Source organism: Protopterus annectens, chromosome 1.part0 (assembly GCF_019279795.1).
Source record: "Protopterus annectens isolate FY-2018-M chromosome 1.part0, PAN1.0, whole genome shotgun sequence".
NCBI lineage: Eukaryota > Metazoa > Chordata > Ceratodontiformes > Protopteridae > Protopterus > Protopterus annectens.
In genome coordinates, this window is record NC_056725.1 from 1,710,230,878 (window position 1) to 1,710,256,985 (window position 26,108).

Genomic DNA, 26,108 nt, shown 5'->3' on the forward strand with positions numbered 1-26,108 from the left:
CACACACACACACACACACACACACACACACACACACACACACACACACACACACACACACACACAAGCAAGCTACCTAACCACCTGCATTAAACCTCAAACAATCTCAAACAAAACTACCAAAGAAGCGTAAGAGAGAAAGCACTGGGGGAAGAACTGCAAAAAGCCTACACAAAAAGGATACACTCTCATGGAGCTTGAATCAAGCTGCTGACAGAAATGGCAGCAAGCTTGATATGAGTGGTCAGTTGAGGAGCAGCGATTGTGCGGAGCCTGTAAAGTTGAATTCTGAAAGATTTTGCCAGACAGATCAGGGCTGGCCCCAATAACCTATAATTTGAAGCCAGATGGAAAAGACAACATCAGATCTGGTTTTATCCCTTTAGATCCATAGTCTGTCAGAGTCAAATACCGACATTCAGACAGGGAACATCTATGCTGACTGTGAATAGCTGACGTAAAATGCCTACAAACAGAAGCTGTGATAATTGCATACATCCGTATGCATACAAAATGTGTTTATTTATATATATATATATATATATATATATATATATATATATATATACACATCTGTATGGATCTACTACTTTTGATCGACAGCACATTTGATCGAAACTCATTTGATCGACAGCACATTTGATCGAAAACCAGTATTCATGGCAGTTAACAGGGATCCCCCCCCCAAAAGTCGTGCGACCCTGGAGTTGATATATAAAGGTAGGGGGGTGGGGGCACAGCCCCCCACATTGGGGGGTGTGGGGTGTGAAGCCCCCCACCTATTTTCGTTTAAAATATATACATTTTCTTTTGTTTTCTTCTTTTAAAGGAAATTAGGTGGGGGGGGCTTGCCCCCCCCCCACACCCCCAATGTGGGGGGCTGTGTCAACTCCAGGGTCGCATGACTTTGGGGTGGGGGACAAATCCCTGTTAATTTCCATGAATACTGGTTTTCGATCAAATGTGCTGCCGATCAAATAAGTTTCGATCAAATGTGCTGTCGATCAAAAGTAGTAGATTCATATATATATATATATATATATATATATATATATATATATATATATATATATATATACACATACACACACACACACAAACACATATACATATTACATATATATATATATATATATATATATATATATATATATATATATATAGGTCTACTTCATTTGCCCTAACTTCCAATTGACTGACACCCATTTGACTGAGACCAAATGACTGAAATTTCATTTGACTGACAAGTATTATTGGCAGTCTCCAGAGCACTGTAAGGCAAGTAAATGGAATATGTCCCCTTCCCCACTGTAGTGTGACCCTGGGGGTGTGGGGGGTAAAGCCCCTGACTTACTTTTGTTTTACTAAGCAATATTAAAGCAAAACTAAACAAAATAATATGAAATTAAGTGGCAGGCTTCGCCCCCCCACACCCCCCCATTGTGGAGGGCTGTGCCCCCCCCCCCACACATCCCCCTAACTATATATTCTAACTCCAGGGTCGCACTACAGTGGGGACGGGGACATATTCCATTTACATGTATTACAGTGCTCTGGAGACTGCCAATAATACTTGTCAGTCAAATGAAGTGTCAGTCAAATGGGGTCAGTCAATTGGAATCTAGGGCAAATTAAGTAGACCCATATAACCTATATTATATATATATATCTATATATATATATATATATATATATATATATACACATACACACACATACATACATATACACACACACATATATATATATTATATATACACATACACACACACACACACATATATATATATATATATATATATATATATACATATACACACACACACATACATATATATTACACATATATATATATATATATATATATATATATATATATATATATGTCACACACACACACACACGCACACACAGCGAGACTGCTCCTGTCAATCCCGATCAAACAGCAGCATGGATCAGTTACTTTAATCTACAGACTGCCAGCATACAAATCAATTGAAAACTCTTTACTGACTGTGAACATCTCAGATATGTGATTGTGATCATACCATGCAATGCATTAAATTAAATACTGAAGCCGCCATCCATTTCTGTTTTGCTGTGAAGACTGCTTGTGTATCCTGGCAGCTATGGCCCTAGTTTTGCATAGAATAATGGCTGTATGCAATATTATTCCTTTAAGAAACTAGCTGTGTGCAGCATCATGCTCGCACTCTTCCTGTCCTGCAGATGTGAAAAGCATGTAGTAAAAACATCCTTTTGTAGGTAGAGGCTTGCTACCTATGTTAATATAATAGCACCTTTTTAACTTGCCAGTTTAACCAACATAAACTCAAAGAACAGACATCTGATACAGGTAATATTTCTTGAATAGTCTAAAGATAGTTGGGAATCCACTTTCAGAAGGAAATGTGGAATAGTCTTGATGGATACTTGACCAATGTAGGCAAGGTAAACATGGTTCCCAACATGTAATTATCTGAAATTCAGATACCTGCCAGCAGAAAGGCATTTTCCAAAGCACAGTTTTTTATGTCACTGAACAGAAGTATTTGAACAAGAGATGTGGAAGCTTATTAGTCATTAAGTTAAATTCCCACTGACAGAAATAGGCTCCAAGTATGGATGAAGAAGCAGAACACATAAAAGGAACTGCTTGGCCAGTTAGTTTTGGGCCAAAAGCTTGCCCTTCATGAAGACATAAAATGAGATGACACATGCAAAATGACTACAATAACTGAGGTTCAAACAAAACAGGTGAATGAAGTAAGTATTTTCATGCAAACCAATCAGCTGGAACAGTACAAAGTATCATTCTGCCACAGAAGAGAAGCTCTTCTACCTGTCACACCATGTCTGCCCAGTAAGACACTTCAAAGTAGTGCCAGACACACAAAACTACCTTCCTGGGAAGTCTGGTAGGATCCTAAGATGTTATTCCATATCACTGCTGCAGTATTCCTTATGTAAGGGCTCTCCTGCAAGGACAGCCCACAATTTTGGTATGGTATACCAAAGCCTTAGAATTTACAGACTTTGTACATCACACATATGCTCCCTGTGCAAGGGGTATGGCATAAACATGAAGTGCAGATGTATATACTTCAGAACGTCTTTGCTACCAGTCTGATCACCATCACTGAACGTCAGTCTGAAAGCTCTTCTTTTGTGCTGGTTACTGAGCCATTTTTCAGATAAGTGCCCTGAATATTCTCTTGACTAATCCAGTAAATGACATGCTCTCATGTCCATTTATTCTAAGATCACTACTACTGGTAGCATACTTTAGTGCAATATCCAAATCTTCATCTGTCCTGAAACTTGAATGGGCAATACTCTATGCAATATTTTTGCTTCACAGGTACCTGTTAATATGAAAATTCAAGTTCATGCAATATCTACTTGTGCAATACACTAAATGTACATTTTATACATGTAACGTTTATAAGTGTCTGTCTTAGCATTACTAAATAGTAACTGTATGTATGTGTGTTTCCTGCACTGGAAATGAAGCAACATAATTTCATTTAGCTGCACTATGCGCAGATCTAGACGACAATAACATTTACTTTGACCTTTTTCTTATCTTCTCTTTTATTTTTGTTTTTGCGAGTTTACATTTCATCCAGAAAGGGAAAATGTCAGTATGGGAGGCAGATATCCTATAAAGACCATCACGAACAGTGTCTCTTCTGTTTGGGTGCTTCTCACGACTATACGCAGCGTTCTACCTGCCAAGCATTTATCCCTAAGACCCTACGTAATCATATCTCCTCCTTGTCTATTTGCCTAGAAAACCAACATCTAAAGTTGTTGGTGCAAGGTGCTGTGGCAGGGTCTTTCTGTCCCGAGGATAAGCCACCTGCTAAGAAAAAGGCCAAAAACTCAGGTCTGATACAACTGTAGTCCAACTTCCCCTGGATGTCTCTCTCTCTTTCTCTTTCTCAAGGCTGATGAAAGTTTGGAGGATCATTCAGTTGTCGATTAAGATTCCTCTGCCGCAACCCTATAGGAGGCCAGTATGGCTCTGACTTTTTGTACATCCTTGGAGACTTTACAAACTTCTGCTCCAGATGAGGAGAGGGAACTTGGGCTCAACATATCTGAGGGACCAAGAGGGATTCCGCAGATTACAGTTTGGGAGGAGATTCCTACTACACTGATAGACTGTCGGCAGGGGTCCAACCCTCCAAGAGTTTTTTGTGCAGACGTCCCTCAAAAGAAAAAACTTTTAGTTATGTACTCACCATAACTTCAGATGTTTGGGATCCATCTCGCCTACATTCTGACTGATGGGTTCGGAGCCGATCCCTCGGCTCCGACTCGGCACGCTTATGCCAAAGAGCGAAGTCTCTTATTGGCTGAGCTTACTATATCCCAGGATGCACCACTACCAGTCCCCCAGATCTAGTTTGTCCGCATACATGCACACATGCACCCACTGATTATATAACATCGTCAGATGAAACAAGATAAAACAGTAGAACTCAAAACCGTTCAATCTCTTCTGATCTCCAAGGCAGGGGGAAGGAGGGTGGGTATTAGGAATGTAGGCGAGATGGATCCCAAACATCTGAAGTTATGGTGAGTACATAACTAAAAGATGTTATGTGATCCTATCTCGCCTACATTCTGACTGATGGGACAGCGTCCCTAGCACCTGAATCCTGGGTGGCTCACTGGAAAACACTCCTGAGTACCGTGGAACCAAATGATGCTCGCCCTTTAGATGCCACATCCAATTTATAGTGGGAAATAAAAGTGTGCGGATTGGACCAAGTAGCCGCAGCACAAATCTCAGAAATAGCGAGCTTGGAATGAAAAGCTATAGAAGTCGCCATAGCTCTGGTAGAGTGAGCTTTGATAGATGTTGTAAGTTGCTTATTCGAAGAGGAATAAGCCTGAGTTATACAATCTCTAATCCATTTGGAGATCGTAGCTTTTGTGATGGTTTTACCCAATTTATTGTCTGAGAAGGACACAAACAACTGGTCTGATTCTGAATTTGCTGAGTCCTGTCTAAATAGAAGCGCAATTGCCTGTGAACATCCAATTTATGGAGAGTGTATTCTGCTTCATTGGAGAATTTTGGAAAGAAAACTGGTAGCTCTAGAGATTGTTGGAGACAGAGATTAGAACAGACCTTTGGGACAAAAGATGGATTAGACCTAAGTGATACTCTATCCTTGTGAAAAATCAAGTACGGTGGTTTGATAGATAGGGCTTGAAGCTCTAAAACTCTTCTTGCGGAGGTAATTGCAACTAAGAAGGCAGTTTTCCAAGACAGATATTTTAACTCACATGTAGCAGCCGGTTCGAAAGGGGAAGATGTTAATGCACGAAGCACCAAATCAAGATCCCACGGAGGCGCAGGATGAAAAACTGGGGGTCTTAACAGCCCCGCACCTTTAATGAAAGTTTTGCATAATCTGCTGCTCATCAAAGGAGGATCCATGGACTCGTGAAATTTAGAGATAGCCGCTAGTTGGACTTTAATAGTAGAGACAGAAGATCCTTGATTAAACAGGGATGTTAAGAATTTCAAAACCTCTGGGATTGGAGCAGTGATAGGGTCTAAGCCCCTGAGTTGAGCCCAGATAGCAAACCTCTTCCACTTACTGAGGTACAATTTCTTAGTGGTGGGTTTGTGGGCCGAAGATAAAATGTGAATAACTTCCGGGTCTAATGTGTGATTTCTGACTAAAGTCGGAAGTGGAGGAGCCAAGCTGTCAACTTCAAGGTGTGAAGGGACTGATGTTGTCGTCCCGACTGATGAATTAGCAGATCCGGAGTTAGATCTAAAGTCCAAGGATCGTCCACCGCATGTTTCTTCAGGTAGGGAAACCATACCTGACGAGGCCAGTGCGGAGCAATTAGTATCATTGTGGACCCCAATTGTGAAGCTTTCTGAATGACTTTGGAGAGAAGTGGAATCGGGGGGAAAAGCATAAAGTAGCCCTGTTGGCCAAGGTTGTGCTAGAGCATCCATAGCTGCTTCCCCCTGATGTGGAGTCAAGGAGAAGAACCTTTTGCACTTTGTATTTTGTGGTGTTGCAAACAGGTCGCAGCACGGCGTCCCCCATCTCCTGAAAACCTGAGCTGCTACTGTTTCGTTTAGGGACCACTCGTGAGGAGAGAGAATTGTCCTGCTTAATCTGTCTGCCAATACATTTGATTTCCCCGGAATGTGGGTCGCTACTAGGAAACGGCTGGTAGCTACAGCCCATTCCCACACCCTCATGGCCTCTCTGCAAAGGGGGTAAGATCTGGTCCCTCCTTGTTTGTTTAGATACCAGACCACCGACATGTTGTCTGTGTGGATGGCGATAATGCCCTGAGGGAGAAACTTGTGTAAGGCCTGTAGGGACAGAAGTACAGCCCTCATCTCCAATACATTGATGTGGAGAAAAGTTTCGTCTGGAAGCCAGGAACCCTGAACTAACCTGCCCAGACAATGCCCCCCCCACCCTGTCTGAGAGGCATCTGTCGTCAGGGTGACCACTGGAGAGGGAATAACAAAAGGACTTCCCTGATTTAGATTGGATGTCTGAAGCCACCAGCGAAGGTCCCATTTGCATGTTTCTGTAATCATAATGGGGTGATTGAGGGGAAGATCCTGAAAGGACCATTGAGTCGATAATAGCCACTGAAGAATCCTCATGTGCAATCTTGCCAGAGGAACTAGAAGAACCGTGGCAGACATCGAACCTAAAACTTGTAGGACCATCCTGGCTGGGGCCTTGGATCTTGAAATCAGGGCTTGAACTTGGCCTTGTAAAGTTTGGATACTTTCGGTAGGAAGAAAAACGCGCATCAATTTTGAGTCTATCTCTGCTCCTATGAACCTTATGCGCTGAGAGGGCAGCAAGACAGACTTTGACCAATTGAATGTAATTCCCAGGGTAACACCCAGGGAGATGGTGGCTTTGAGGTTGTCCATTAGTAGATGACTGGTGGTGGCAGTCAGGAGCCAGTCGTCCAGATAAGGAAACACTTGGAATCCAAGACTCCTCAGGTGAGCAGTTACTACTGCCAAACATTTGGTGAACACCCTGGGGGCTGTGGTGAGACCAAAGGGCAGAGCACAAAATTGGAAATGACTGTCTCCCAGGCTGAAGCGCAGATACTTCCTGGACGCCCGATGTATCGGTATGTGATAATAGGCGTCCTTGAGATCTATGGAGCACATCCAAACATCCTTCTCCAATAATGGGAAAATGGATTGTAACGTGACCATTCGGAATTTGGATTTCGTGACGGATTGGTTTAGTCTGCTGAGATCCAATATTGGTCTCAGGTCCCCTGTCTTTTTTGGCACTAAAAAGAACCTTGAGTAATTTCCGGATCCGATCTGGTCTGTGGGGACCGGTTGGATGACTCCTTTTCCTAGCAGCTTTAACGCTTCTGCGGCTGCAATTTCCCTTTGACTGGGTGGCGGGTCCGGGATTTTTTTGGACGGTGGGGGTGAGTGTGTGAAGGGGATGGTGTAACCTCCGGCAATAATCCGAAGCACCCATCTGTCCTGAGTGATTGACTCCCAGGCTTTTAGGTGCTTGGCAAAACGGCACCCGACTGGCTCCGGAGCAGCACAGCCGGGCAATCCCTCATGAAGTGTGGGAGGCTGAAGAGCCACGAAAGGACTCGCGGTCTCCAGAATTGCGGGGCCCTCTGCCGCCTCTGGGACGGCGTCTCCCAGAAAAATTTCCCCGTCCTCTGCCTCTGGAAGGGGAATCTTCCTGCTGTTGATGGAAAAACTTACGTGATTTGCGGAACCACATCTTCCCTCCTCCTTTAGCCTTGGGATAAGGCCGAAAGGGAGTGGAATAACGAGCACCTACGGCAGATAAAGTTTTTCCTTCTTGCTCACAGCGGGTAAGAGTGTCTTTAACCTTAGGTCCAAATAAAGAGGACCCATCAAAGGGAGCGTCGGCGAAGGAAGACTTGAAGGCCTCCGCAAAATGACACAAACGGAGCCAGGCCTGTCTCCGTAGAGCCACGCCTGTGCCTGCCGCTCTACCCGCCCCTTCGGCCGCATACGAAATGAGCCTCATGGACGAGTTAGAAATTGAAGCAAGGATAGCCAACTGAGAGCTAACCGACTGGGCTAGCTGCTCAGGTAGGTTACCTAACAGGGAATCTGACAGCTCCTTGACCAGATCCCTCTGAAGCCTGGTAAAATGTGCCAAATAATTCAGGGACCTTAAAGTAAAGGCCGCTGAAGTCAGGGTACGCTTCCCGTACCGGTCCATGCTCCTAGACTCCTTATTAGGAGGATGGACGGACGTTGAAGCCTCTGCCACGTCCTGTTGTGTAGCAGATGCCACCACCATGGCATCTACAGCCACGCCTTTAGTGAGGAACTCCTTCTCGGGTGGGGCAGACAAAAATTTATTAGGACGAGAAGGGACTGGTTCCACGGTATCTGGATGTTCCCACGCCCTCCGACAAACTAAATCCAGGAGCTCTTCGAAGGGCGGAGACACCCAAGAGGCGGAGGGCTGAGCCCCAAAGGCCTTGAGGAGCACTGACTCATCAGCAGAGGGGGGTTTGGATATCCAGCCGCCTCGTTGTTTGAGGATCTCTAAGATGTCTGCAAATGAGACATCATCCGAGGACGACTTCGGGGACCCCTCCGCATCATCAAGATCAGTGTCCGATGTAATAGACTCGGGGAGTCCACGTGCTTCCTCTTGCACGATCTCTTCCTTGGGGGTTCCTCTGAAGACAACTCTGAAGAACCCTCAGGAGGAGGGGAACCCCAATGGGGTAACCTCAGGCCCAGGGGCTCCGCTGCCTAAGGACAGGGGAACTGCCAAAGACCCAGTCTCCACGCCCAGGGAAGGTGCCGGTAAAGCCGGAGAGATGGCCAAAGAAGACTTGGCCAAGGCACTCCTCATAGCTCTGAAAGCCGGACCCCCAGAATCCTGGGAGTGTCCGGTCCCCGGAGCCATGATAGCAGACGGAAGTCCCGCAGCCGAAGCACCGAGAGGGAGGCTTGGAACCGACAGCATAGGTCCCGAAACATCACCCCCAGGTCCAGCCGAAGAAGTCCGTGTACCAAACTCGGACCCGAAGGCCGGGGTTGGAGTAAGGGTCGGAGCCGACCCTAAGATCTCTACCGGCTCCGACAGCACCTGCTCCGACGGAGCCGAAGCGGTCGGAGGAGGAATGGCAATGACATGGGCATGGGCCATCGGCTCCGAAGCCAACTGGGTCGGAGCCGAAACAAATTTTTGAAAGACTGGGGACTGGAACAGTCTTTGGAGCACCCTGTCTATGTCCGAATCTGACATCCTCGATGACCTAGTGGATACTGAACGGGTTCGAGATGGCCTCTCCAACGGCCCCAAGGGGCTAGGGGACCGGCTCCGAGGCGACTCGATGACTATCGGTGCCGAAGGAATACCCACACTAGTTTCCATCGGTGCCGAGGAGGACTTCGGCGCCGAGGAGGAAGTGTCTGAGCGGACAACCTTTGTCGGCTCCGAGACCAGTGGAGCCGGCGAAGGTGACCCGCCTCGATGCCCCAGCCATCGGCTCCGAAGCCAGAGGAGTCGAGACTGGTGGCATCGAGGCAGACCGTTCGCCCTCGGCTCCAAGTCCTTGGAGCCGAAGGAGAAACCTGCCTATGTCTTTTGGCGGTCGGATCCGACGGACTGGTCGGAGCCGACGCCTTTCTTTTAGCGGAGAAGGAGAGGATGCTAAAGCTTCTTCAAAGGAGGGTTTTACAAGACCTTTTAATATGAGCTTATTTTTCCTCTCTTGGAGGACCCTCGAGGAAAAAGCGTGACACACGCTGCAGGACTCCTGCAAATGCTTTGCACCCAAACAATAAACACAGAGAGAGTGGTCATCTGTGATCGACATTTTAAAGTTGCACTTGGTGCACTTTTTAAAGCCTGAAGGCCTAGGTACCTGAGACATTCCGGTGAATTAAAGCCCAAAACACAGTACAAACACTGTAATTAGAAAGAAAGAAATTCTCTTCTTTGATCTTTTTTATAAGAAAGAGAAACTATCCACAGTATAAAGGATCCGAGATCCCTAACAAAACAGAAGTCACCTACAATCAAAAAGACCGGGAAAGGCCTTTACACACAAGAGGTACTCCTAGTCAACACTCACAACACAAGAATTTACTAAACACAAGAATAGCTGTTAAAACAGCTTTTGTTGAAGAAAAATAGAAATTCCTGACAGAAAAACTAATGAAAATAATCACTACTTAGCTCAGCCAGCTCGAGACCACGTCTTCACTTGTTAGCGACAAACGAGATCTGGGGGACTGGTAGTGGTGCATCCTGGGATATAGTAAGCTCAGCCAATAAGAGACTTCGCTCTTTGGCATAAGCGTGCCGAGTCGGAGCCGAGGGATCGGCTCCGAACCCATCAGTCAGAATGTAAGCGAGATAGGATCACATAACATCAAATAACAAGCATATTTCCCCTGCTGTCAAAGATCCCCAATGAGAATGGCAGGATTTTACTCAGTGGTTATTTAATGCTTTAATGGCTTTAAAACCTCCTCAAGGAGTCTCTGTGCCTCCTCCTCTCCGGTCATCTACTCTTCTTAAGAGGCCTAGGAAGAAAACGTCCTCTGACAAGGATCTGGATTCTGGGGAAGAGTCCTTGCCATACTTTTCTCAGATCCCTTCTCCTTTGGACTATGGGTCTGAAGAAGAGGAGTCTATTAGTTCAGATTATCCTTTAGAAGAACTGTCTTTTGGGATTGTTCTAGGGTTTCTGATATTCAGAAGAGGTATTACAAACTTTTCTAGACTCTGTGCTGTTTCTCCATTTCTGGCTGCCCTCTTAGATATCTTTTCAGAAAAATGTGTTGCTCCTGATTCTCAGCCTCCAGCTCCCTAAAAATCCGAAAGATTTTACATGGTGCCTGATGATTGAAAACTTCTGTATAAATGTCCTTCTGCTGATCCTTCTGTACTGTCCGTTTCTTCTGACCAACCTTCTAAGCTTTTGCCTTCTACTAAACTGCTTCCTTCAGACAGAGACAGTAGAGCCATGGAATGTATGGGCAAAAAGGTTTATACTGCTGCCACCCTAGCTTTTAGGGGCATTAATTACCAGACTCGTATGACTAGGTATGTTTTTGCTCTTCTTTCTCAAGTTTCTCAGGTTATTTCTGACCTTCCTGACTCTCAAGGGAAGGTTTCATATCTTTCTTTGTTAGGTTTTACCTCTTAAGTGGCTCGACATTCCATTAAATATAGTTATGCTGCAGCTTCTTCTAGGGCTGCTGCATTTAGTTTGGCGCTGCTGAATTTTTTTTTAAGTCCCTCCAGGACAAGGGCAAGGCCTTGCAGTAATTGAAACAAGTTTTGTTTCTCCTGTCCCTAAGTTTCAGAAGAATTATCCCTCCAAATCTGTCTTTTGTTCTCAGTCTCACCCTCCACCCAAAGGTTAAAAAGGGTTCTAGCTGTGTACCTCCAACTAAGTCTACTCAGACTCCTACTTCTCAGAAGCCTCCTTTTTAGGAGAAACCATGTTCCACCTGACAGTCTGCTTCCCCTTTCCCATGGCCAGTTTCCTTGTCCCTTTGTCTTTCTCTGTCCCTTCACAATTGATCAAGGGTCACACAAGACTCTTGGGTTTTGTCTGTCATCTGCCAGGGGCATTTCATGATGAAGAAATCCCTTCCTCCCTTTCTGAGCATCCCACATTCTCCTCAAGAACAGCTTCCTTTATTTACAGACGTGCTTCAGGCTCTTCAGACCCAGGGCACCATTCAAGTTGTGCCGCTAACCCAGTAAGGGAGGGAGGGATTTGACCCTTCGCATCTCAACACCTTTCTAAGGGTCCCCTCCTTTCAGATGTTGTCCTTTCAAACTTTGTTCCCTCTACTTCTTCCCCAGCCTTTCCTGGTATCTCTGGACTTCAAGGATGCCTACCTTCACATCCCCAGCCATCCTCTTTTCGGGAAGTTTTTACATTTCTCTGTTTTTTCTTTGCATTTCAGTTCCCTGCTTTGCCCTTTGGCCTCTCTGCTGCTCCAAAGCTATTCACCAAATGCCTCACACCTGTCCTTGCCCTATGCAGAATGACAGGGGTTCAGATTTATTTCTTATTGAGACAATCTGTTCATTCAGGTTTCATCCCCTGAGGTTCTACCATAGCCAATATACTCCAAAGAAGGGGATATTTTGTTCTGGCAACACACATAGGGACTGATATATTAAATAAAACCAAGACTTAGTTAACATAAATTTATCATTAAAAATAGCTTGTAAAAAATCATATTTTCCCAAAATGGTTTGAGCAATATACAACCATAAAACATATGCTCACAATCAACTTTTATATTTAATTTACATCTCTAATATCCAAGTTCGTTTTTATATATTAATTCAATATGTGGCAGGATGAAATTTCTATGTATGAATTTCCAGGAGAATAATCTCAAATGAAGTGAAAGACTAGTTTGTTTTGATGATAACATTATTTATCTTTTCACTTGAAGAGTATTTATTTATTAATCTAAAATAGTCCTAAACATTTTCTTTGTTATATATTTTTGTACTTTAAAGTATTTTACATATTTTAGATAAATATCCCTTTCCAATTGCGCTATGGACTAACAAACCACTTCTACAAAAACCAAATTGGTTGAACATATTCTATTAATAATACTAGACACCACAATAAACATATATATGGATCCCATTTGTTTTAACAAAATTACATTTGTCTAACACTGACTTTGCCGAGACCACTTGTTCGAAAAGCCACTATTCCGAATGTCAGTTTGCCGAATGTCATTTCCACAAAATATTTCCTGTCATGCCTTCCAGTGCACCATATCAGTTATGCAGGTAGGTGTACAGCTATTTAAGTAATGGAAAACAAAGTATACAGTACTCGTATGTTTTAAATGGAGATCGCACTACAGTATGGATGGACAAATATACTCTTGTTGTCACTGTACTGCAATCTCGTAGTTGGCATATATTATTTCAAGGGTTGGGTTCAGGGAGGGTTGCCCCCCTGCAAAAAATTAGAGAATGTGTGTTGCTTTGTGTTTTAGTTTTTAGTAACTGTCATGTTGGTGTTTTGTGTTTCTGCAAACTGAAATTTCGGAGTAGCAGATTCGAACAAGTGGTCTTGGCAAAGTCAGTGTCGGACAAATGTAATTTCGCTAAAACAAATGGGATCCCTATATATATATATATATATATATATATATATATACACACACACACACACACACACACACTTGTATACATATTATGTATGTATATCTATATCTATATATATATCTATATATATATATATATATATATATATATACATACATAATATACATTTTATATACATATACATATATATATATATATATATATATATATATATATATATATATATTATATATATATATATATAATATATACTGTGAAATACTAAATAGAAACTTAACTTTTATCCTTCACTCTTCATGGAGTTCAATACTCCTAGTCTGAGTAGCATTTCTACCCAAATGTGCCCATTATCCTCCAAAATCAAAATCTAACTTCCTTTTGTTGCTATTTGAAAATTTAAATTAAACAAAAGGTTGATAAATATAATTATAAAATATATTAAATTCTGTTACTTGGATTAACAATTGTATGTCAAGAATTATCACTCAATCTAGTCGATTATCTTAGTTCTAGACAATGACAATATTAACAAATATATCCCTTATCTAATTGTATACTCAGAAATCAACTTTAATCACTAAATTTGCTCAATGTGATGGTCAAAATAAAAAATATATATTTATCTGATGTTAATTATATAACACACTTGCAGACTATTCATTTTTATATAATACATAAAATATTTGTATTAATTCAGTATTAATTCTACAATATCCATAATTAACTACTTAAAATGTCTAACTATATATATTATAATTTCATTTAGGAAGGTCAAGTAAAACCTGAAAATTTTATCTTTTAACCAAATTATCGTATAAACTGAAAACATTAATTTCATTCAATACCTACATATTCATTCTGTACACATTCTTTCTTAAGCTATACATTTATACTATATATGGGAGCTTCTAATGCTTATCAAGCATGACATATTATGTATGACTAAATGCAAATAACAGAATTTATTCTTTTATATAAAAACTCAATGAAGGCCAAATTAATTAACAATCAATATGTGTAGATGACAAAACAGCCCACCAGATGCTCAATTGTTCAGTTAAGTTAAAGTTATAATGTTCCTTTTGTTACTTCGTCACACTTAAATCAATTAAATAACTAGCCTCTGATATATTCAATTCACCATATAATAATAATTTACTAATCTCTACATAACATCTGCAACACTATTTGCCTGAAGTCCCTAATTAACACCCTCATATCATACTAAAAGTGAAAATAAATCACCTTCCTACCATTTCACACAGTGTATGAAACTGTGTTCTCCAAGCATTATTCTTCTTAACACAACAAACAAAAGGGGGGGTATCCATATTCATCAAAGACACCCACACCTCAAGACTGGTGGCAACGCACGATGCATCGGAGACCATCCAGGTGCAATTAACCATAGGCAAGACTGCTCTGCAAATTGTAGCATGTTACAGGCCACCCTCACAAACTCAGGAACCTCACATGGCCTTCCTGAAAACACTAGAGGGGATAAATGTATCACCAAACACCATCATACTAGGTGACTTCAATTACCCTAATATAGACTGGGAACACTACTCAAGCCCAAACACCCTAGCCCAAAAGTTCCTGGAATTCATAAACTCAAATGCCATGGAACAACTAGTCACCATCCCCACAAGAGGAGAAAACATACTTGATCTCATCATCACGAACATGGGAGCACAATGTTCAACACCGGAAGTATACCCCTCACTGGTGAGATCAGATCACAAACTAATCTCGCTGGAGGTCCTCATCCCACTCCCACCTGAAATAAAAAAGACCACAGTAAAGAACTTCTCGAAGCCGACTTCACACTTCTAAAGACTAGTGTGGTCTCCTTTAAGGCCCCCGAGCCGGTGGAAAACAGTACTCAAGCCGCTGAATCACTTACAAATGCCTTCTACCAGCACCTGCAGGACTGCATGGATAAGGCAATCCCAAGCAAAACAAAGACTCTTTGTACCAAAGGCAAGCGTCCAGTCTGGTGGACCCCAGCCATAAACAAACTCTACAACAAAAGGAGGAAGCTACTACAAGATAGAGCAAAATCCTTAAAAGGTAAGACACCCTTGATCACTATAAGTAAAAACTAAGAGCTCTCATAAAATCATCCAAAGCAAATTTTGAGAGAAAAATAGCTAAAGACTCAAAAGACAATCATAAGGCCTTCTTTAGCTATGTTAGAAACCTGGGAGGAAACTCCCAGATATGCTCAGAACTAGTTCAAAATGATGTGAAGATTACTGATCCTACAGACATTGCCAACATACTGGCTGACAGGTTCAGTGCAAACTCCCCAAAAGGAGAGATATCTATACCAAGCGATTGCAGCCCCCAAACATCTCCAACGCCCAAGTGAGAACTGCTCTCTCCAAAGCAAAAACACAGCATACATGGGACCAGATGGTGACCTCGGCTGAGTGCTCCAGGAACACGTCGAGAAATAAACCCCACAGCTAGGACAGCTGTTTAATCATAGTCTTACCTCTGGATATGTACCCAGGGAGTGGCGCACTGCAACTGTGGTCCCACTTCACAAAGGCGGTGCCTCCACCGACCCTGGAAATTACCGGCCCATTAGCTTGACAAGCCTTATCTGCAAAGCCATGGAGAGGATCATAATGGACCTCATAAATAAAGACATAGGAATTTGCAGACTTTGGATCCATCCCAGTTTGGCTTTGTCAAAGGCAGATCATGCCTTCTAAACTTGGTTGACTTTTTCAAACAGTCACCAAAGCCATTGATGAGGGAAAGGCAGTCCATACAGCCTACCTCGATCTGGCGAAGGCCTTCGATACAATACCCCACTCGGGTATCACTGAAAACTCATCAGCTTAAATGTTAACCCATACATCACAAGATGGGTTGCAAACTGGCTGAGTGACAGAACCCACAGGGTCAGAGTTGCTGGCGCCATGTCAGACTCAAAGCCTGTCACAAGTGGTGTACCTCAGGGCTCAGTCCTGGGCCCACTCTTGTTTGGCATCTACTTTTCCAGTACAAGCAAACACAGGAGGGTTATGGCTGACAAAGTTTGCAGATGACTGCAAACTGGGCCATAGTAGAAAACACATCTGACACAGATATCCTTCAGAAGGGTCTCACAGAAACGGATAACTGGTGCCAGAGCCATGGCCTAAAGTTAAATGCCAAATAATGCATAGTCATACCCTTCGGGAAAAACAAGGTTACCCCTAGCTACCAAATAGGTGGCAATCCACTGAGCACAGAAGAAGTTATCAGGGACCTGGGAACCCAGGTTGATAGTAGTCTGTCATTCGACACCCATGTAGCTAAAGTAGTTAGGAAGACCTTCTACATTGCCCACCTTATCATGAAGGGATTCTCATCTAGATCAAGGGAGGTCATAGTCTCCCTATACTCATCACTCATCAGACCAATGATTGAGTACAATGCCCCATTCGGAAAGTATCTGACCCGACACTTGCAGCAGCTGGAGAGGCCACAAAAGTTCCTCACCAAAAGGATAAAGGGTCTCAAACATCTGTCCTATGCTGCCCGACTGAAAGAACTCCAGCTCTATTCAGTCGCTTACCGCTTGCTCAGAGGTGACCTTTGCCTAACATACAAGGCCATGTCAAACCCAGATTTGATGAATATGCTTCACCTCAAAAAATCTAGATCCGTCAGAGCCACAAGGGCGGGAGACTTAAACCTCGACACGGCTATTAATAGGACGTGCTGGAGGGATAGATTCATCACCCAAAGACTCCCTATGCTGTGGAATAAAATCCCGGTATATGTGAGGCAGAGCACCTCGCTGGCCTTGTTCAAGAGAAATCTTGACCAATGGATGAGAGATCGCAGATATACCCCAGGGATTACCTCAGTGTCACTGCTCAACAGAGGCACAGCAAAATAATGGGTATAGTTCCCCATACTAAAGGGGTGGCGTAAGCCACAAAACTATGGGCTAGGCTTGTAAATGCCCTTGGGCAGATAGCCTAGTATGAACCTATGAACAACAATTAGTTTTGAACATCTTTAAACTCTGAATGGCTAGCACCATTTAACTTTCACATATCTATAATTACTAACATTCCTTTTATTTTCCTCTGCATAAAGTGTCTAGTTAAGTGTTCAGTCTTTAATTAAACCCCTGGCCTTTCACAAATGATGTCATTTAAATGTCTTTCCTCCTTCTCTTTCCCTCCCTCCTCCCCTCTCTCCCCTCCCTTTTTAAACATAATCAGTGGATATGACTGTGCGACCACAAAGGGAACAGGGTAAGTGAAAAGAAGACAGAAGAAGAAAAAATGTTTTTTTAATGCTGCACAAGCTTTGTATTACATAAGTATTTCACTGCATGTATCTCACTGCATCTACCTGACCCGCAAATGGCCCTCTCATTCATAACACCCTGAGTACTTTGGAAAGAGAAGGTCCGCCCACTCAGCACACACATTATCCAAACTTTTAAAGTTAATAAACCAAAACATAAAAAGGGGAAAGTATAGAGTCAGAAAGAAACAAAGAGGAAACACTACTCCCCACCACAAAGCACAACGTCCAAAGTAAACCAAAATATCCCCCACACTGTCAACACTCTTGTATGTCACCTAAAACATCAATGCAAGTGCTACCGCTTTTAAAGAACTCATTTGCTACACAACACTTTTTCTGTTACACAACACACACTACAGATCTCAAACACATCACACTAGTTCAATATAAAGAAAAAGAAGAAACTCCATAATTAAAGCCCTCACACCCCTGATATGACAGCTCATTTCCTATAATATCTATAACACAACACAAATTCTTTACTAATTTATGTTTGGATTATGCTTATTAACTATTTTAAATTAGTTTAAACCTTTTATTTCATTAGTTATCAACAAGTTTAAGTGAATCAAACTGGCAAACAATTAACTTAAATTCACTGGACACACTAATCGCATGTATACAGTGAAAGTGTTTACATTTTCAGAAACTTCTATTAGTTCAAGCCCATCCATCCATGCATCCACAACCCCTTTTTCCCATTTTTGCACATGGGGTTGGGATGTCACTTCAACAGTGACAATCATCTAGAGACAAGGTTTACACCACCTGGTGGCTAATTCTGCCAGAGTTCTTCCACACTACACTCACTCAGACACTTGTATACCTATGGCCAATTCAGTGTGTCCAATCCACCTGTTGCATGTCTTTGGAATGTGAGAGAAACCCAGAGCACCCAGAGGAAACCCATGCAAATATCGGGAGAACATGCAGACTCTGCACAAAAAGAACCACAGCCGAGAATAGAATCATAGACCCTCTTGCTGTAAGGCGCCAACGCTAGCCACTGCAACATTGCGACACCCATACAACAGTACCTTATGTATGCATATATCCATATTTTCCTTTTTCCTCAGATTTGATTTAAATAAGACAATACCCATCTGGGACAACAACTATTTTGCTATATAAATGTAGAAGAAAGGCATATTTTGAGCTAAATAAAAATTCATTTGTCTTTTAGTTTCTTCTTTTTCTCATTTGTCTTCCATCCACTTTTTCTGTGTGTCTCTTCAAGGGGGCTATTATTCCATTAGTTCTTAAGAAAGTCATAACAGCTTTTAGATTTTCAAATATTTTGATATCACCTAGAAGAAATATTTTAAATCTAACAGAAAATAACAAATTTACTTTAATCTGTCTTTTCTTTAGCTCTTTCACCAAAGGTAGAAATTCACTTCTTTTTGTCATTACTGACATGAAGTAGTTATTGTCATATCCTATTACATTGCATTTATTTTAATCAGAGAATTAGTCCATGCTGTTTTTAATATCAGTTCTTTGTCCTGGCTAGAGAAGAATCTTACAAGTATAGACCTTGGAGGAGATTTTTTTTTCTATGAAGGAATAACCAAAGACCAATAAGCTCTTTTGATGCCAAAGGGCATAGATTCAGGTAGGTTTAATATTTATTTGGGAGCCAGGATGTAAGAAAGTTTACCATAATGTCACCTTCAATCTTTTTCTGGTAGACAATATATTCAGATGTTATTTCTTCTTGTAATGTTTTCTAGCTCATCAATTTTAACAGTGAAGTACTTTGTTTTAATAAAAACTCTACATATTATGTTCTCTCTCCGACATTCTTCTTTCTGTATCATTCGAGGCTTCTTCCATTCCTGAAATCTGAGATTTTGTTTTATTATCTCATGTAGTTGTTCCATTTGTTTTGTACATTCTTCTTCAAAATTATCCAGTCTGTTATCCATTTTATCCATTTTTATTGAAAGTTCTTCTATACTTGTAAGAACTGACTGAAGTTCCTTTTTTAACAATAAGTCCTCTGTATATGCTTTTAAATGACTCATTTCAGAGTTACAAGCATGAACTTTTCTAATAAAATAATAACAGGAAAAATGTTGAAATTTAAATGTATTTTCAGATAATATTCTTCAATATGATGTTAAGATGATAAACCCACAAGAAGAAAAAGTATTTAGGATAGCTTTAGAATAGAATTTCCTGTCAGAAATATATTTCAAATAGCAGAACAAAAAAAAAAAAATTATATATGCTGCTAGCTTGGCACCATCTTGGTCACACCCCACCCTGTGCAGCCATTTCTGCATTTCTGAAGAGTAGAGCCTGGCCCTGTCAAATAGCTCTGCAGATTAAATGTGGACTCTTAGTGGATCCCTTTTTGGGAAAGGGCTTAACATTATTAAAGATGCAGCCGTCCATGATCCCATGTAAAACCCATCGGTCTTTGATGAAGACTCTCCATGGTGGGACACAGTTGTAGAAATTCCTTCTCATTCACAAGAAGCCCCAAGAAGTATTCAAGAATGCAATCAATGGGCTGGCAGAATCATCTTCTTAAGAAATTTTCCTGAAGTTTTTATTAAATGGTTTGTCTGTGAGACCTTTGTACACTCTGGTCTGGATGTTATTATGATACTTTGCAGTCATCCTAATCTTATGGATATCAGGCTTGTTTCTAAGCTCTATGTTTCTAAGCTGGCACCTGTGAAGCAGTTATTAGTCTTTCTGGTGATTAGCAGTTCCCAGGAAATAATTTCTCTATGCTCCTTCTCTCACCAGGAGCAAAACAGAAGCACTAATCCCAAGATGACTACTGATAGGCAGAATGTGGGATCACCAGTAATTGGTGGTCTTGGAGTAGATGTTGCAGATTTTAAAAGTAAGAAGAAAAATGGGTTAACACCCTAACAGCTGCAGTGTGCACCAAGTAGTTAGATATGAAAGAGGGGGGTAACTTAAGCTTTAGCTATCTAAAAGGAGACCCATTAATTTTAAAAGAGCAAGACAGACTGGAAGGGGGCAGGCAGTCTGGTTCTACGGAATACAGTGCAATGGTCAATAAATTTAAATAGTTAAAGGGGAGTGATTTCACAAAATAATTTTGTTCTTACTCACAATAGCCAGTTAATGGAGGAGAGGAAGTGAGATATGTGGTCAAATGAACATTAAGGGACAGGCAAGTAGAAAGACAGTTGAGTTTAAAAACACAACAGCACACCAGGATTGGAGAATGGGGAAAATTAATTTCAAGAGACACAGCTGTTTCTTTCCTAATTTAAATATGCAATTAAAAGCAGAATACAAGTAAAACACAGTGTAAATAAGCTGAATCACAATGTACAAAACAGAAAGCAATAAAGCATACAAAATACAAGAAAGCAAAAACAAACTTACCTTTCCCTAACAACAAGTTTTGACACAGTGTGGGTGAGCTTTTCCAGTCAAGCCTTGACATGTTTTACTTTTTCCATTACATAGAAGGTTTAGTTCCTAGCTCCACCCTCAGTTTGCAGTTAATCTTAACTGATCTGTTCTAGTTTCTGTGTGACTCAAAAGTGGCATTTGTGGTATCTTTCCTAGTTTAAATATGCAATTAAAAGCAGAATGCAAGTAAAGAAAATGAACCACAATATACAAAATAGAAGAACGCAATAAAGCAATAAAAAGAAAGCAAAAACAAACTAAACGTTCCCTCACAGCAAGTTTTGGAAGCATCTGGGTGAGCTTTTCTATACCTAATTTTCTGAATGTCGGTATTAATATAACATTATTTACCTATCCTTGCTTTTTGAAACACTGATCATAAATCCAATAACTTTGTAAATTACTAATTACATGTAAGTAATTCTTAGTTCCTTGTGGCATGAATCTTGTCCAAAAAAGATCTTTGGACAGTAAACGTACTCAACTAACAAATGAAATAAGCAAATAAAGGAAAACAATGAAGATGCGTATCATAAAAATACAAAATATGCTACACTTCACTTCTGACACAAAAGAAAGACTTTGTTTAATTAGAAAGAAGATATGTACACTTAAAATAAGCCTACCACAAATTTGCATGGATTGCCTGTTTGCAAACCAAGGAAAACCTGCAGAGTTTCACAAAAAAATGCTTCCATTCAGCCTGGGAGAAATATTCAACCATGTTTTTCTGCCTGTATACTGGCCTGATGGCACAAAGCCAAAATGCCTATCTGTGCTACCAGAAACATATGATCTTGAAAATATACATTAGTCAAAGGGTTTACTGGGACAACAGTGAACTGGGTATCAAAGGAGCTGTACTCAATATGGTAGGTAGGGTTGTGAAGCAGTTGGTGTGTGCGTGACCCCAAAAGCTAAGAGACAAGAAGTCGCATCAGCCTCCATTTGCCTAATGTATGACTCTGAGCAAATCACTTAGCAAGGCAATGTTCCTGGGTCTCCTGTGAAAAGGAACACTTGGTCCAGTGGGCTTATCTAGTCAACAAATAAGTGAATAAAATTAGGCAGGTTGCAGAAGGGCAGTTGGGTGCAACTGTATATGCATCACTGTCATAACCATAGTACCCAACACATCAGCACCTCAAAATGCTGTGAGCAGCCAACCACTAACTCTGTTATAGTACAGACACCACCGATAATTTACTGCTAAGTATTGTAGCAAAAATGTTAACTGATCCAAAGAGAGGATACAGCCATAAGAAAAGGTGTCACGCTTTTGTATATTAGGACAGCATCATAAGTGCAAGGACTAGAGCCAGATCAGAGAAAATGTAAGCATAGATAGCGTCAAGGTTGAGGGGGTAAAAGAGGATTACTTAAAAAAAAAATACAGTATGAATAACTGGACTGGCAGTATAACATTTCATCTAGGTCGGTAAGGAAACCTAATGAGCAACTGAGGAGGAACTCAACTTCAGTAAGCACTGAAGCTCAGAAGCATGTTAAGGGGTACTTTACCCTCAAGTTGTATCATCTGGTAAGTTCAGTGGGGTAAGGGGAACAGCCCATGACTACACAGAGTGCCATTTTTATTATTTATTTATGTTTTAAAAGGTCATTATTTCAGTGTTTTCTACATGTAGCGAGTTTGCAATCAATAAGTCATTAAAAAGCTATGTGATGACAGGGACTCAAGCTTGATTAGTAACCTAGATACCAGAGAGTGGTGAAATGGTGGGGGGGGCACAATTTGACAACAGTCAGCTTTCCTCTCTCTGTCTCTCTCTCTCTCTCTTTCTCCTTCTCCAAGAAAGTGGAATTCTGTACTGCATGGCAACCTCCAGTGGAGGTGAGCAGCTTGAACCAAACAGTACAAACAAATATACTTAGGCATGCTTATGATTTCTACATTGATGTCATTGGCTGTTTGTTTCAACAGGAGGGTAGACTACAGGGGCAAGACAATAACAAAGAAGTCCTGCCCATGCAGTGCAAAGGCCTCAGATGTCTGCCATCCAGACTTCACTGCTACAGACAGAGACCAAATAAGGTGAGGAGTGAAGAACAGACCCATCCAACCAACCATCCAAGACAGAGATCAGTGGAATATAAGAAATGAAATAAAATAAACAATAGTGCAACTTTTGAGTAACATTAATAATCATTGCCAGTGAGTTACTCCAGAATAATGGAGGTACATAAAAAGACAGTTATCAGTAATCAACTTTCTTTTAGCTTACTTCTTTTACTTGCTTTGCGGTTCCAGTGCATTTCTTCACTTCCTTGTTGTTCTTTCCCAGTCTGAATGATCCCATCATCCCATGCCCTGTTACTTGTTCTAGGACTTTCTCTGAAATTAACTTCTCCATTGTCTTTTTTAGGAATCGGAGGTTCCTCTGTACATTATAATTATATATGGTACCAATGTACTTGAAGATTGCTTTGATAGAAACACTTTGCTTGACCTTCATTTCTTTAACAGCTGTCAAGATCATCACCCGCAAACCTAACAAGGAATAAAAATGCACATACAAACTAAGGACACTTTCTAATTTGTTTAAAAGTACATCTGGGCTACTATTAAACTAAAAGACTGCACAAAAAGAAATATGTCTTAACTGTTGAAACTAAAATCTTTCCTACACAATAGAGCATTGCAGAATGAAATGCAAAGGTAATGCGAATGCAGCTTAATAAGCCTTACTATTATGTGACTGTCAACTGTGTAGCACAGGCAGCGAGTCAAAAGGGCTTCATGGAATAAAAGGTATGTTAAATACAAAATAACACCAGCCTACATTAAATGTAATTTTGTCAAACTTAAAACGGCTCCAAATAAAATGTTAAGATACTTCTGCTAAAATATACCACTTTACATTTCTCTGAACTACATCAGACATGCTGCTTCTTTTGTTTAAGATACAGCACAAGGGAAAGTAGGGGAATGTAATACAATACAATACAGTACAAAGTAAATACAATAAAGTAATATAAATATACTAAACAAGACAGACTGCAAACAATATTCAGTGTCTGAAATTATTTGTCAAACTGATGAAAGCCAAGGGTTACAGATTTCTTCTTTATACTGTAGCAAGTCAATTTCATATTTTAACGGGTCAAACATGAGCCAAAGTAGTGCAACAGATGATAATTTTGCAAATCAGATTATCAAGCTGTACATAAGGAAAAAAACATACAAAGAAACAGACTGCGATAAAGACAGAACAGAACAACAACCCTTTGTTTCTTGTAGCCAAATGCATATCTATATGATCTTCAATAATTTAAAGCACGATCACTTTGCAAAATGTTTCTGTTACGATGATAACAGCTACAAACATGATACATTCCGTCGGTCATATACAGATGTGCTGTAAGAAGAAAAAGTTTACAAGCAAATTTATGTGGTCATTCAATGTAGAGTTTTCTTTAATGTTGTTTATTTGACATTCCATATAAAAGCCTTCAACTGAAAGGCTCCTCTATACCAATGTTCTACCTGTTATGAGGCAAGAACGTGAATTAAGCCATGAGAAGAAAAGAAACCCACCTCAAACAATGGGAGATGACAGCAAAAGAAATGAATACAATGTCTGCCAGAAATTCTAAATGGTATGATACCCTAATGAAACAGTCATATGAAGTGTCATAAAAGGATCATACAGAACTCCAACCGAAAACTTTAAGCAGAATTTTCAATCTAACAAAACCTGAAGTGTGTGTAACATTACATGTAACATTTTTGAATCCATTTACCAATAATTACATTTTCAGCACTCCTGCATGTGCTAATGTCAGTCCTGACATGCAGCTCTATCAATGTTAAGTAGCCCAAGCCCTCTGTAAAGGCCACAATTACAGCTGCCACTTTTCAGTCTTCCAGCATGAAATCTTTACTAAAACTCCTAATGAAAGGCAAGACAAACCAGGAGCAGTCAATACAGCAATAACTGTACTGGTTCCATGACCGTGGCTAAGACAACTAAGATTAAAGTTGTGGCCTTATACTGGAGAAGCCAGTTGGGGATGGATGGCAAACAGCATATGATGCCAATCTGTCTATGCAGGAGGAGATGGCTATATCATGTGCAGAACTAACTTTCTGGAGAAGGCCCCTGAAGTGAGCTGCACAGAAAAAGAGACTCAGAAGTACAATCCCAGCCAAGAAATGCTTGCCCTGCCACAAAGCACAGCTGCTGTGACAAAGTGGATGTCCATCCTAAGCTGATCAAAGCAAGCAATTTACCACACTTAAGGGCCAAAACAGAAGGGTTACAGACCTAGCACTCAAAATTCCCAACGATGGATTCACATACAAATAACCTGATTTCCCTATTTCCCTAACTGCTGCATACAATGCAAGTCTCTCTTCCAAATTCCCTCCTCCACAGGGGTAGCCCAAGTGAGTGAAAGGAAATGGCAAGACAGACTCATGGGCAAGACGGAACTCCGGCAACAGTTTACGTGTATACATGTGTTAGGTGGCATGTGATAAACCAATCACTGGAGTCAGTGTAGTGATTTAAAAATAGTATTAATTGACAACGTTTAGAAAAGAAAAGTTGTCATTATTTCCAGCATAAACAAATTCACTTTTTAAGCTACATTTTTCATAGTACAGCAAACCTTCACACTTAGATGCAGTGTTTGTTTCTACGCAAGACTTGGGCAGACTAACATTAAAAAAATAAAACTGTACATACAGAGATCTCTAGACATCAAAAAAGCTCTCCTCCCAATTCTGGAAAAAAGGGAACAACAAAACAGCTTCATCTTCTACTGGGAAAGTAATAGGTCCAGGTGGCTTCTCTTGTCAACAGCCATAAGCCTTCCCTCCTAGAAATACACTCTGGGTTGCCTTCCTTCTGGGATGTGTAACCCCAACCAGCATCCTACCTAGGCCTTTCTCAACCCAAAGATCACAAATCTCCTGTGCACTAGGGCACTGTGCTTTAAATACACTTCTGTTTAGCTGTGCTCATTAATTACCTTTAACATGCTTGCTTATTTTGAGGTTAATCTCCTTAGAGGGATTATCCACTAGTTTTGTTATACACAAGACAAATTCACATATACAGATCTATACATATAAATGTAGGTGTACCTATATATGTATATGTATGTATATATATATATATATATATATATATATATATATATATATATATATGTATGTGTGTGTGTGTGTGTATATATAGATATATATATATATATATATAT

At 40.8% G+C, this 26,108-nt stretch overlaps 1 protein-coding gene across 1 annotated transcript in view; it reads right to left on the bottom strand.

The window, feature by feature from the left end:
• The window catches only part of SHPRH (SNF2 histone linker PHD RING helicase), a 1,609,144-nt gene that overhangs the window by 1,262,361 nt on the left and 320,675 nt on the right, over positions 1-26,108 (bottom strand). Inside the window, exon 8 of the mRNA XM_044068807.1 lies at positions 23,126-23,391. Within this exon, the coding sequence (XP_043924742.1) occupies positions 23,126-23,391 (266 nt within the window). The remainder of the gene's footprint in view (positions 1-23,125; positions 23,392-26,108) is intronic.